The following is a 14651-nucleotide window of genomic DNA, read 5'->3' as shown; positions in this document are numbered from 1 at the left end:
TGTGGATCCAGCTGCTGCTAGCCTGCTTGCCACCCACACTGCTGCCATAACGCCTGCTGGAGGACCGCCACATACCCACGGCGGCCGCGGCCACCCTTGCTGCGTGTCCAGCTGCTGACACACGTCCCAATGACAGCTGCCTCACCAGGAACCCACAACGGCACACAGCACTGATTGGCCAGCGGGGAAACGGACACTGCCAAACGTTGCTGAAAGCCAGCATGCAGTCGCCAACCTTTCGGCTACTCATCTGCCTGTTCAAAACCTTGGGAATCGGCTTGAGGAAGTGTGGACCACTTCTCCTGATTCTCTTCTTCCTCAGGTCTTGGGAGTCCCCTGCCAGCGTCACGCATCCAGACGTGGAGTCAAGATCTCTGCCTTGACTCCACGGTCAAGATCGTCCTCCTGCCTGACGACCTGGGAGAAAGGAAGCCCCTCACCTGATAGAAGTGTATTCTTTTGCAACCTTTAATGTCTGCGCAACGAGGGTTTCCTTCTCAGTGCATTCATGGTCCTTGTGTGCTGATCTCTTCCTGTCGGGATCCCTCTGCATGTCTCCCTACACACACGGACTCTCACATGAGGGTCTTAATAAACCCAGTACCGATCTGCACACCACACGCTGTCCGTGTCCTCGTACGGCATGCGCGACCTAAGGGTTTCTGTACGGGTCACAGGCCACATACGTTGATTATCCTTGTGGAGACTCCTAGCCTGCCCCCACAAATTCCCATCTCCATTGGAGGATGAGGGGATCTAGGGACCGTTATGTCCCAGAGCTGACAGGGAAGCACTCAGGCGCCAGGCTGCGTCTCCTGCCCTTGCTCAAGGGCGCTCACGTACCCACGAGCAGGCGAGCTCGGCAACAGCCTGGGCCAGAGCACCAGCAAGATGCTGGTCCGAGGGTCTTCGAGGCCCGCAGAAGTCCCCTTGTCCTGTAGATGCGGGGGATATCTGGGACAAAGTGGTAGACTCCCGGGTGCCACGAGGCAGGCACCTCCAGCCCAGTGTCAGGGCAGCCGCCTTGCCCTTTAGAGCTCTGGGGAACACGGGGACCCTTTCGCGGAAGTCGGCGCCATCCTGTCCAACATACACTCCTCCTGCTCAGAGACAGGGGAGCCTGCGGAGGCCTCGTGCCCGTGGGCCCCGTCTGCACACGCACATCTTCCGTGGTCATGGAAGGCCCATTCTGGTTGGGCCTCCTGGTCTCAGGACCTCTTGGGGTGGGGGGGGGGGGTGTGGCGGTCTCAGGCAGTTTTGTGCCAAACACGTCGTGCTCCCCAACTGGCAGGCCATATGGCGTCGGGATAAGGAAGGACGGGTGACGTCACGGACCGAGAGCCCCTGTGCTGGGCGTGTGTGTTGACGTGGAGTAATCCGTGACCTCGGAAGCGCGGAAGAGAAGCAAACGACCGCGGCATCTGGGGAAGGAACTGTGAAGCGCTGGAGGGAAGCCAACGGGCCTCTTCTGGGGATGGCTGGTGGTGAGACCCATGTGAGGAAGAAGAAAGAGAAAAGAGCCTGGGCCTTCACCGGAGTCCCGACACATCCAAGGCAGGCGCCTCTGGTCCCACACTGATGCGTGATGCTGCCTCGGCGCTCAGGGATGTGAGGCTGGCTCCAGGCTCTGACGGGAAGGGCAGATGAAGGCCCTGGGTCACTTCCCGGGAGCAGTGGAGGGACCTCTGAGGACCTGGGAAGGCTTCTGTCCGGGGCACCCACCAGCCCTGCAGACCAGCTATCCAGGAGGCTCTGAACAGACTGCCAACACCACACTTGCCTCTTGCTGGTGCTTAGGAGTTGGGGGCTTGTGAGCTGTGCTGAGAAACGGACAGGACCTGGCTTGCTCCCTACTTGCTACGTACCGGCCAAATGCTTCATGGACATTTTCTTGACTCCTTGAAGTAATTTTCAACTTAGGGCTCAAGGTTCCCACTGCAGGGATCAGGAAATCAAGACTGAGATGGGCATAGTCATGTCAGAGGATGGTACCTCCCAGAAGCGACACTGAAGAACAGCCACCAGGCACGGAGCTTCCTTGGGGAGGGCGGATCTCACTGGCTGGAGTGCGGGAAAGCCACGCAGGGAAGATGCACTGCGAGTGCAGGGTCCCAGCTTGCACGGGAAGCTTATAGCCGAGAGCGAGATCGGAAAGGATGCAATACACTCATTGGGATTCCCCTAATTCAGCAACAGGGGAGCTGGCATCTCTATCAACCGACTCTCCAGAAGCACTGGTTGAGCATTTCGCTCAGCGTCGCATGCACTGGCACGGCGACATTCTGCTGCGCCACGGAAACGGCCAAGAGGCCTGGAGATGCGGATCTGCTGGGTAGAAGTTGTCCCGAACACAGGAAGATCCGAGATTCACGGCTGGCATATTGAAGGCGCCATCCACAGTCTACGGTCTTCGGCACTCAGACCCAGTATTTCCTTCTTCACGATGGTGGACAGGCACCAGTTGTACAAGAGGAAGACACAGGAGGAAGACGAAGGAAAAGACGAGGAGCGGGGGGAGGGTGGGAGAGAGCGAGGTAGGGAAGGACGGAGAGGACGGAGGGAAGAGGGAGGAAGAGAAAACGAGAACTGTATTCGCAGTGACACGGAGTCACTTGCTTGGCTGGTTCCCAAGGTGAGGACCAGAGTCTCCAACTCATCCCGCGATCCCCCGAACTGCCCCACTTATATCACGGAAAGTCCCACATCCTGGAAAAGCCCTCGTTTCTGCGTGACCCGGGACTGCTGTCTCTCAGGAAGTTCGGTGACTGCTGCTTGCTTCGTCTGGGTGGACTGCTGCTCTTTCTATCGCCCTGCTGGATTCTGCCTCCACAGATGGAAGAGATGAACTCGGATGTCCTGCAGCCGAGAGTCTTTGATTGAACTGGGATGTGCAGGTGGGGCGGGGGTGGGGGGGCGGCTCCAAGAGACAGATGCCTGTGGGAGTCTGGAATCAGGCTTTGTGGGGAAACCGACTTGGGCTCAGGCATGATTTCGGTTCATCGCTGGGCATACTGCCAGGCCCTCACGAGGCATGTTGCCAGTCTACATGTAACCCAGGGACCAGCGCCGGGGAAGGACCGCTAATCTGACTCGCCAGCCTCTTCCCAGGCCAGTGGGACTTAGAACACACGATGAAGTTCATAGAGCAGGAATGCAGATGCTGATGGGACCACCGTGTTTTCATCTGAAATGTTTCCACGAGGTATTCTCAATTAAGAAACACATTAAGCACTTATTGGCTAAAGATTCCTAACATGAGGGGGAAAACAACTTCCTCTTCTTCAGTTCCCGCATCACCAGGAAAACGACGTCAACAACGGCAAGGAAGTCATGCCCATTGGTCCAAATGTGGGGACCCAGTGCATAAAATCCCCACAAGAGGACGAGACAAAAGAATCTGAGGAACTCACCTCTGAACGGAAGCTGCCCCTCCACGTGTGACACCATGACCGAATCGTGCTGCTCCCCTTGCTGCCAGCCTACGTGCTGCAGGACCACGTGCTGCAGGACCACCTGCTGCCAGCCCAGCTGCTGCGGGTGTGGCGGCGGCGGCTGTGGACAAGGCGGCTGCGGGTCCAGCGGCTGTGGGTCCTGCTGCTGCCAGCCTTGCTGCTGCCGCCCAACTTGCTGCCAGACCACCTGCTGCAGGACCACCTGCTGCCGGCCCAGCTGCTGCGGCTGTGGACAAGGCGGCTGCGGGTCCAGCTGCTGTGGGTCCTGCTGCTGCCAGCCTTGCTGCTGCCGCCCAACTTGCTGCCAGACCACCTGCTGCAGGACCACCTGCTGCCCGCCCAGCTGCTGTGTGTCCAGCTGCTGTCAGCCCAGCTGCTGTGGGTCCAGCGGCTGTGGACAAACTTGCTGTGGCTCCAGCTGCTGTCAGCCAGCCTGCTGCACCCCTGTGTACTGCAGGAGGACCTGCTACCACCCCACCTGTTGCTGCTTGCCCGGATGCCTCGCCCAGGGCTGTGGATCCAGCTGCTGCTAGCCTGCTTGCCACCCACACTGCTGCCATAACGCCTGCTGGAGGACCGCCACATACCCACGGCGGCCGCGGCCACCCTTGCTGCGTGTCCAGCTGCTGACACACGTCCCAATGACAGCTGCCTCACCAGGAACCCACAACGGCACACAGCACTGATTGGCCAGCGGGGAAACGGACACTGCCAAACGTTGCTGAAAGCCAGCATGCAGTCGCCAACCTTTCGGCTACTCATCTGCCTGTTCAAAACCTTGGGAATCGGCTTGAGGAAGTGTGGACCACTTCTCCTGATTCTCTTCTTCCTCAGGTCTTGGGAGTCCCCTGCCAGCGTCACGCATCCAGACGTGGAGTCAAGATCTCTGCCTTGACTCCACGGTCAAGATCGTCCTCCTGCCTGACGACCTGGGAGAAAGGAAGCCCCTCACCTGATAGAAGTGTATTCTTTTGCAACCTTTAATGTCTGCGCAACGAGGGTTTCCTTCTCAGTGCATTCATGGTCCTTGTGTGCTGATCTCTTCCTGTCGGGATCCCTCTGCATGTCTCCCTACACACACGGACTCTCACATGAGGGTCTTAATAAACCCAGTACCGATCTGCACACCACACGCTGTCCGTGTCCTCGTACGGCATGCGCGACCTAAGGGTTTCTGTACGGGTCACAGGCCACATACGTTGATTATCCTTGTGGAGACTCCTAGCCTGCCCCCACAAATTCCCATCTCCATTGGAGGATGAGGGGATCTAGGGACCGTTATGTCCCAGAGCTGACAGGGAAGCACTCAGGCGCCAGGCTGCGTCTCCTGCCCTTGCTCAAGGGCGCTCACGTACCCACGAGCAGGCGAGCTCGGCAACAGCCTGGGCCAGAGCACCAGCAAGATGCTGGTCCGAGGGTCTTCGAGGCCCGCAGAAGTCCCCTTGTCCTGTAGATGCGGGGGATATCTGGGACAAAGTGGTAGACTCCCGGGTGCCACGAGGCAGGCACCTCCAGCCCAGTGTCAGGGCAGCCGCCTTGCCCTTTAGAGCTCTGGGGAACACGGGGACCCTTTCGCGGAAGTCGGCGCCATCCTGTCCAACATACACTCCTCCTGCTCAGAGACAGGGGAGCCTGCGGAGGCCTCGTGCCCGTGGGCCCCGTCTGCACACGCACATCTTCCGTGGTCATGGAAGGCCCATTCTGGTTGGGCCTCCTGGTCTCAGGACCTTTTGGGGTGGGGGGGGGGGTGTGGCGGTCTCAGGCAGTTTTGTGCCAAACACGTCGTGCTCCCCAACTGGCAGGCCATATGGCGTCGGGATAAGGAAGGACGGGTGACGTCACGGACCGAGAGCCCCTGTGCTGGGCGTGTGTGTTGACGTGGAGTAATCCGTGACCTCGGAAGCGCGGAAGAGAAGCAAACGACCGCGGCATCTGGGGAAGGAACTGTGAAGCGCTGGAGGGAAGCCAACGGGCCTCTTCTGGGGATGGGTGGTGGTGAGACCCATGTGAGGAAGAAGAAAGAGAAAAGAGCCTGGGCCTTCACCGGAGTCCCGACACATCCAAGGCAGGCGCCTCTGGTCCCACACTGATGCGTGATGCTGCCTCGGCGCTCAGGGATGTGAGGCTGGCTCCAGGCTCTGACGGGAAGGGCAGATGAAGGCCCTGGGTCACTTCCCGGGAGCAGTGGAGGGACCTCTGAGGACCTGGGAAGGCTTCTGTCCGGGGCACCCACCAGCCCTGCAGACCAGCTATCCAGGAGGCTCTGAACAGACTGCCAACACCACACTTGCCTCTTGCTGGTGCTTAGGAGTTGGGGGCTTGTGAGCTGTGCTGAGAAACGGACAGGACCTGGCTTGCTCCCTACTTGCTACGTACCGGCCAAATGCTTCATGGACATTTTCTTGACTCCTTGAAGTAATTTTCAACTTAGGGCTCAAGGTTCCCACTGCAGGGATCAGGAAATCAAGACTGAGATGGGCATAGTCATGTCAGAGGATGGTACCTCCCAGAAGCGACACTGAAGAACAGCCACCAGGCACGGAGCTTCCTTGGGGAGGGCGGATCTCACTGGCTGGAGTGCGGCAAAGCCACGCAGGGAAGATGCACTGCGAGTGCAGGGTCCCAGCTTGCACGGGAAGCTTATAGCCGAGAGCGAGATCGGAAAGGATGCAATACACTCATTGGGATTCCCCTAATTCAGCAACAGGGGAGCTGGCATCTCTATCAACCGACTCTCCAGAAGCACTGGTTGAGCATTTCGCTCAGCGTCGCATGCACTGGCACGGCGACATTCTGCTGCGCCACGGAAACGGCCAAGAGGCCTGGAGATGCGGATCTGCTGGGTAGAAGTTGTCCCGAACACAGGAAGATCCGAGATTCACGGCTGGCATATTGAAGGCGCCATCCACAGTCTACGGTCTTCGGCACTCAGACCCAGTATTTCCTTCTTCACGATGGTGGACAGGCACCAGTTGTACAAGAGGAAGACACAGGAGGAAGACGAAGGAAAAGACGAGGAGCGGGGGGAGGGTGGGAGAGAGCGAGGTAGGGAAGGACGGAGAGGACGGAGGGAAGAGGGAGGAAGAGAAAACGAGAACTGTATTCACAGTGACACGGAGTCACTTGCTTGGCTGGTTCCCAAGGTGAGGACCAGAGTCTCCAACTCATCCCGCGATCCCCCGAACTGCCCCACTTATATCACGGAAAGTCCCACATCCTGGAAAAGCCCTCGTTTCTGCGTGACCCGGGACTGCTGTCTCTCAGGAAGTTCGGTGACTGCTGCTTGCTTCGTCTGGGTGGACTGCTGCTCTTTCTATCGCCCTGCTGGATTCTGCCTCCACAGATGGAAGAGATGAACTCGGATGTCCTGCAGCCGAGAGTCTTTGATCGAACTGGGATGTGCAGGTGGGGCGGGGGTGGGGGGGCGGCTCCAAGAGACAGATGCCTGTGGGAGTCTGGAATCAGGCTTTGTGGGGAAACCGACTTGGGCTCAGGCATGATTTCGGTTCATCGCTGGGCATACTGCCAGGCCCTCACGAGGCATGTTGCCAGTCTACATGTAACCCAGGGACCAGCGCCGGGGAAGGACCGCTAATCTGACTCGCCAGCCTCTTCCCAGGCCAGTGGGACTTAGAACACACGATGAAGTTCATAGAGCAGGAATGCAGATGCTGATGGGACCACCGTGTTTTCATCTGAAATGTTTCCACGAGGTATTCTCAATTAAGAAACACATTAAGCACTTATTGGCTAAAGATTCCTAACATGAGGGGGAAAACAACTTCCTCTTCTTCAGTTCCCGCATCACCAGGAAAACGACGTCAACAACGGCAAGGAAGTCATGCCCATTGGTCCAAATGTGGGGACCCAGTGCATAAAATCCCCACAAGAGGACGAGACAAAAGAATCTGAGGAACTCACCTCTGAACAGAAGCTGCCCCTCCACGTGTGACACCATGACCGAATCGTGCTGCTCCCCTTGCTGCCAGCCTACGTGCTGCAGGACCACGTGCTGCAGGACCACCTGCTGCCAGCCCAGCTGCTGCGGGTGCGGCGGCGGCGGCTGTGGACAAGGCGGCTGCGGGTCCAGCGGCTGTGGGTCCTGCTGCTGCCAGCCTTGCTGCTGCCGCCCAACTTGCTGCCAGACCACCTGCTGCAGGACCACCTGCTGCCGGCCCAGCTGTTGTGTGTCCAGCTGCTGTCAGCCCAGCTGCTGTGGGTCCAGCGGCTGTGGACAAACTTGCTGTGGCTCCAGCTGCTGTCAGCCAGCCTGCTGCACCCCTGTGTACTGCAGGAGGACCTGCTACCACCCCACCTGTTGCTGCTTGCCCGGATGCCTCGCCCAGGGCTGTGGATCCAGCTGCTGCTAGCCTGCTTGCCACCCACACTGCTGCCATAACGCCTGCTGGAGGACCGCCACATACCCACGGCGGCCGCGGCCACCCTTGCTGCGTGTCCAGCTGCTGACACACGTCCCAATGACAGCTGCCTCACCAGGAACCCACAACGGCACACAGCACTGATTGGCCAGCGGGGAAACGGACACTGCCAAACGTTGCTGAAAGCCAGCATGCAGTCGCCAACCTTTCGGCTACTCATCTGCCTGTTCAAAACCTTGGGAATCGGCTTGAGGAAGTGTGGACCACTTCTCCTGATTCTCTTCTTCCTCAGGTCTTGGGAGTCCCCTGCCAGCGTCACGCATCCAGACGTGGAGTCAAGATCTCTGCCTTGACTCCACGGTCAAGATCGTCCTCCTGCCTGACGACCTGGGAGAAAGGAAGCCCCTCACCTGATAGAAGTGTATTCTTTTGCAACCTTTAATGTCTGCGCAACGAGGGTTTCCTTCTCAGTGCATTCATGGTCCTTGTGTGCTGATCTCTTCCTGTCGGGATCCCTCTGCATGTCTCCCTACACACACGGACTCTCACATGAGGGTCTTAATAAACCCAGTACCGATCTGCACACCACACGCTGTCCGTGTCCTCGTACGGCATGCGCGACCTAAGGGTTTCTGTACGGGTCACAGGCCACATACGTTGATTATCCTTGTGGAGACTCCTAGCCTGCCCCCACAAATTCCCATCTCCATTGGAGGATGAGGGGATCTAGGGACCGTTATGTCCCAGAGCTGACAGGGAAGCACTCAGGCGCCAGGCTGCGTCTCCTGCCCTTGCTCAAGGGCGCTCACGTACCCACGAGCAGGCGAGCTCGGCAACAGCCTGGGCCAGAGCACCAGCAAGATGCTGGTCCGAGGGTCTTCGAGGCCCGCAGAAGTCCCCTTGTCCTGTAGATGCGGGGGATATCTGGGACAAAGTGGTAGACTCCCGGGTGCCACGAGGCAGGCACCTCCAGCCCAGTGTCAGGGCAGCCGCCTTGCCCTTTAGAGCTCTGGGGAACACGGGGACCCTTTCGCGGAAGTCGGCGCCATCCTGTCCAACATACACTCCTCCTGCTCAGAGACAGGGGAGCCTGCGGAGGCCTCGTGCCCGTGGGCCCCGTCTGCACACGCACATCTTCCGTGGTCATGGAAGGCCCATTCTGGTTGGGCCTCCTGGTCTCAGGACCTCTTGGGGTGGGGGGGGGGGTGTGTGGCGGTCTCAGGCAGTTTTGTGCCAAACACGTCGTGCTCCCCAACTGGCAGGCCATATGGCGTCGGGATAAGGAAGGACGGGTGACGTCACGGACCGAGAGCCCCTGTGCTGGGCGTGTGTGTTGACGTGGAGTAATCCCTGACCTCGGAAGCGCGGAAGAGAAGCAAACGACCGCGGCATCTGGGGAAGGAACTGTGAAGCGCTGGAGGGAAGCCAACGGGCCTCTTCTGGGGATGGGTGGTGGTGAGACCCATGTGAGGAAGAAGAAAGAGAAAAGAGCCTGGGCCTTCACCGGAGTCCCGACACATCCAAGGCAGGCGCCTCTGGTCCCACACTGATGCGTGATGCTGCCTCGGCGCTCAGGGATGTGAGGCTGGCTCCAGGCTCTGACGGGAAGGGCAGATGAAGGCCCTGGGTCACTTCCCGGGAGCAGTGGAGGGACCTCTGAGGACCTGGGAAGGCTTCTGTCCGGGGCACCCACCAGCCCTGCAGACCAGCTATCCAGGAGGCTCTGAACAGACTGCCAACACCACACTTGCCTCTTGCTGGTGCTTAGGAGTTGGGGGCTTGTGAGCTGTGCTGAGAAACGGACAGGACCTGGCTTGCTCCCTACTTGCTACGTACCGGCCAAATGCTTCATGGACATTTTCTTGACTCCTTGAAGTAATTTTCAACTTAGGGCTCAAGGTTCCCACTGCAGGGATCAGGAAATCAAGACTGAGATGGGCATAGTCATGTCAGAGGATGGTACCTCCCAGAAGCGACACTGAAGAACAGCCACCAGGCACGGAGCTTCCTTGGGGAGGGCGGATCTCACTGGCTGGAGTGCGGCAAAGCCACGCAGGGAAGATGCACTGCGAGTGCAGGGTCCCAGCTTGCACGGGAAGCTTATAGCCGAGAGCGAGATCGGAAAGGATGCAATACACTCATTGGGATTCCCCTAATTCAGCAACAGGGGAGCTGGCATCTCTATCAACCGACTCTCCAGAAGCACTGGTTGAGCATTTCGCTCAGCGTCGCATGCACTGGCACGGCGACATTCTGCTGCGCCACGGAAACGGCCAAGAGGCCTGGAGATGCGGATCTGCTGGGTAGAAGTTGTCCCGAACACAGGAAGATCCGAGATTCACGGCTGGCATATTGAAGGCGCCATCCACAGTCTACGGTCTTCGGCACTCAGACCCAGTATTTCCTTCTTCACGATGGTGGACAGGCACCAGTTGTACAAGAGGAAGACAAAGGAGGAAGACGAAGGAAAAGACGAGGAGCGGGGGGAGGGTGGGAGAGAGCGAGGTAGGGAAGGACGGAGAGGACGGAGGGAAGAGGGAGGAAGAGAAAACGAGAACTGTATTCGCAGTGACACGGAGTCACTTGCTTGGCTGGTTCCCAAGGTGAGGACCAGAGTCTCCAACTCATCCCGCGATCCCCCGAACTGCCCCACTTATATCACGGAAAGTCCCACATCCTGGAAAAGCCCTCGTTTCTGCGTGACCCGGGACTGCTGTCTCTCAGGAAGTTCGGTGACTGCTGCTTGCTTCGTCTGGGTGGACTGCTGCTCTTTCTATCGCCCTGCTGGATTCTGCCTCCACAGATGGAAGAGATGAACTCGGATGTACTGCAGCCGAGAGTCTTTGATCGAACTGGGATGTGCAGGTGGGGCGGGGGTGGGGGGGCGGCTCCAAGAGACAGATGCCTGTGGGAGTCTGGAATCAGGCTTTGTGGGGAAACCGACTTGGGCTCAGGCATGATTTCGGTTCATCGCTGGGCATACTGCCAGGCCCTCACGAGGCATGTTGCCAGTCTACATGTAACCCAGGGACCAGCGCCGGGGAAGGACCGCTAATCTGACTCGCCAGCCTCTTCCCAGGCCAGTGGGACTTAGAACACACGATGAAGTTCATAGAGCAGGAATGCAGATGCTGATGGGACCACCGTGTTTTCATCTGAAATGTTTCCACGAGGTATTCTCAATTAAGAAACACATTAAGCACTTATTGGCTAAAGATTCCTAACATGAGGGGGAAAACAACTTCCTCTTCTTCAGTTCCCGCATCACCAGGAAAACGACGTCAACAACGGCAAGGAAGTCATGCCCATTGGTCCAAATGTGGGGACCCAGTGCATAAAATCCCCACAAGAGGACGAGACAAAAGAATCTGAGGAACTCACCTCTGAACAGAAGCTGCCCCTCCACGTGTGACACCATGACCGAATCGTGCTGCTCCCCTTGCTGCCAGCCTACGTGCTGCAGGACCACGTGCTGCAGGACCACCTGCTGCCAGCCCAGCTGCTGCGGGTGCGGCGGCGGCGGCTGTGGACAAGGCGGCTGCGGGTCCAGCGGCTGTGGGTCCTGCTGCTGCCAGCCTTGCTGCTGCCGCCCAACTTGCTGCCAGACCACCTGCTGCAGGACCACCTGCTGCCGGCCCAGCTGCTGCGGCTGTGGACAAGGCGGCTGCGGGTCCAGCTGCTGTGGGTCCTGCTGCTGCCAGCCTTGCTGCTGCCGCCCAACTTGCTGCCAGACCACCTGCTGCAGGACCACCTGCTGCCGGCCCAGCTGTTGTGTGTCCAGCTGCTGTCAGCCCAGCTGCTGTGGGTCCAGCGGCTGTGGACAAACTTGCTGTGGCTCCAGCTGCTGTCAGCCAGCCTGCTGCACCCCTGTGTACTGCAGGAGGACCTGCTACCACCCCACCTGTTGCTGCTTGCCCGGATGCCTCGCCCAGGGCTGTGGATCCAGCTGCTGCTAGCCTGCTTGCCACCCACACTGCTGCCATAACGCCTGCTGGAGGACCGCCACATACCCACGGCGGCCGCGGCCACCCTTGCTGCGTGTCCAGCTGCTGACACACGTCCCAATGACAGCTGCCTCACCAGGAACCCACAACGGCACACAGCACTGATTGGCCAGCGGGGAAACGGACACTGCCAAACGTTGCTGAAAGCCAGCATGCAGTCGCCAACCTTTCGGCTACTCATCTGCCTGTTCAAAACCTTGGGAATCGGCTTGAGGAAGTGTGGACCACTTCTCCTGATTCTCTTCTTCCTCAGGTCTTGGGAGTCCCCTGCCAGCGTCACGCATCCAGACGTGGAGTCAAGATCTCTGCCTTGACTCCACGGTCAAGATCGTCCTCCTGCCTGACGACCTGGGAGAAAGGAAGCCCCTCACCTGATAGAAGTGTATTCTTTTGCAACCTTTAATGTCTGCGCAACGAGGGTTTCCTTCTCAGTGCATTCATGGTCCTTGTGTGCTGATCTCTTCCTGTCGGGATCCCTCTGCATGTCTCCCTACACACACGGACTCTCACATGAGGGTCTTAATAAACCCAGTACCGATCTGCACACCACACGCTGTCCGTGTCCTCGTACGGCATGCGCGACCTAAGGGTTTCTGTACGGGTCACAGGCCACATACGTTGATTATCCTTGTGGAGACTCCTAGCCTGCCCCCACAAATTCCCATCTCCATTGGAGGATGAGGGGATCTAGGGACCGTTATGTCCCAGAGCTGACAGGGAAGCACTCAGGCGCCAGGCTGCGTCTCCTGCCCTTGCTCAAGGGCGCTCACGTACCCACGAGCAGGCGAGCTCGGCAACAGCCTGGGCCAGAGCACCAGCAAGATGCTGGTCCGAGGGTCTTCGAGGCCCGCAGAAGTCCCCTTGTCCTGTAGATGCGGGGGATATCTGGGACAAAGTGGTAGACTCCCGGGTGCCACGAGGCAGGCACCTCCAGCCCAGTGTCAGGGCAGCCGCCTTGCCCTTTAGAGCTCTGGGGAACACGGGGACCCTTTCGCGGAAGTCGGCGCCATCCTGTCCAACATACACTCCTCCTGCTCAGAGACAGGGGAGCCTGCGGAGGCCTCGTGCCCATGGGCCCCGTCTGCACACGCACATCTTCCGTGGTCATGGAAGGCCCATTCTGGTTGGGCCTCCTGGTCTCAGGACCTCTTGGGGTGGGGGGGGGGTGTGGCGGTCTCAGGCAGTTTTGTGCCAAACACGTCGTGCTCCCCAACTGGCAGGCCATATGGCGTCGGGATAAGGAAGGACGGGTGACGTCACGGACCGAGAGCCCCTGTGCTGGGCGTGTGTGTTGACGTGGAGTAATCCGTGACCTCGGAAGCGCGGAAGAGAAGCAAACGACCGCGGCATCTGGGGAAGGAACTGTGAAGCGCTGGAGGGAAGCCAACGGGCCTCTTCTGGGGATGGGTGGTGGTGAGACCCATGTGAGGAAGAAGAAAGAGAAAAGAGCCTGGGCCTTCACCGGAGTCCCGACACATCCAAGGCAGGCGCCTCTGGTCCCACACTGATGCGTGATGCTGCCTCGGCGCTCAGGGATGTGAGGCTGGCTCCAGGCTCTGACGGGAAGGGCAGATGAAGGCCCTGGGTCACTTCCCGGGAGCAGTGGAGGGACCTCTGAGGACCTGGGAAGGCTTCTGTCCGGGGCACCCACCAGCCCTGCAGACCAGCTATCCAGGAGGCTCTGAACAGACTGCCAACACCACACTTGCCTCTTGCTGGTGCTTAGGAGTTGGGGGCTTGTGAGCTGTGCTGAGAAACGGACAGGACCTGGCTTGCTCCCTACTTGCTACGTACCGGCCAAATGCTTCATGGACATTTTCTTGACTCCTTGAAGTAATTTTCAACTTAGGGCTCAAGGTTCCCACTGCAGGGATCAGGAAATCAAGACTGAGATGGGCATAGTCATGTCAGAGGATGGTACCTCCCAGAAGCGACACTGAAGAACAGCCACCAGGCACGGAGCTTCCTTGGGGAGGGCGGATCTCACTGGCTGGAGTGCGGCAAAGCCACGCAGGGAAAACGCACTGCGAGTGCAGGGTCCCAGCTTGCACGGGAAGCTTATAGCCGAGAGCGAGATCGGAAAGGATGCAATACACTCATTGGGATTCCCCTAATTCAGCAACAGGGGAGCTGGCATCTCTATCAACCGACTCTCCAGAAGCACTGGTTGAGCATTTCGCTCAGCGTCGCATGCACTGGCACGGCGACATTCTGCTGCGCCACGGAAACGGCCAAGAGGCCTGGAGATGCGGATCTGCTGGGTAGAAGTTGTCCCGAACACAGGAAGATCCGAGATTCACGGCTGGCATATTGAAGGCGCCATCCACAGTCTACGGTCTTCGGCACTCAGACCCAGTATTTCCTTCTTCACGATGGTGGACAGGCACCAGTTGTACAAGAGGAAGACACAGGAGGAAGACGAAGGAAAAGACGAGGAGCGGGGGGAGGGTGGGAGAGAGCGAGGTAGGGAAGGACGGAGAGGACGGAGGGAAGAGGGAGGAAGAGAAAACGAGAACTGTATTCGCAGTGACACGGAGTCACTTGCTTGGCTGGTTCCCAAGGTGAGGACCAGAGTCTCCAACTCATCCCGCGATCCCCCGAACTGCCCCACTTATATCACGGAAAGTCCCACATCCTGGAAAAGCCCTCGTTTCTGCGTGACCCGGGACTGCTGTCTCTCAGGAAGTTCGGTGACTGCTGCTTGCTTCGTCTGGGTGGACTGCTGCTCTTTCTATCGCCCTGCTGGATTCTGCCTCCACAGATGGAAGAGATGAACTCGGATGTCCTGCAGCCGAGAGTCTTTGATCGAACTGGGA

The 14651-nt window shown here is 58.7% G+C and overlaps 1 protein-coding gene across 1 annotated transcript in view; it reads left to right on the top strand.

Moving 5' to 3' along the window:
• Positions 1 to 14651, top strand: part of LOC308357180 (uncharacterized protein) — a gene marked incomplete at both ends in the record, with an annotated part of 70163 nt that overhangs the window by 8446 nt on the left and 47066 nt on the right. Inside the window, 3 exon segments of the mRNA XM_080826649.1 lie at positions 3731 to 3895; positions 7568 to 7737; positions 11451 to 11697. Of these exon segments, the coding sequence (XP_080682775.1) occupies positions 3731 to 3895; positions 7568 to 7737; positions 11451 to 11697 (582 nt within the window).

This window comes from Martes martes, assembly GCF_963455335.1.
Source record: "Martes martes genome assembly, chromosome: 16".
Taxonomy (NCBI): domain Eukaryota; kingdom Metazoa; phylum Chordata; class Mammalia; order Carnivora; family Mustelidae; genus Martes; species Martes martes.
The sequence above is the reverse complement of the archived record's forward strand: the minus strand, read 5'-3'. Positions and strand labels throughout refer to the sequence as shown.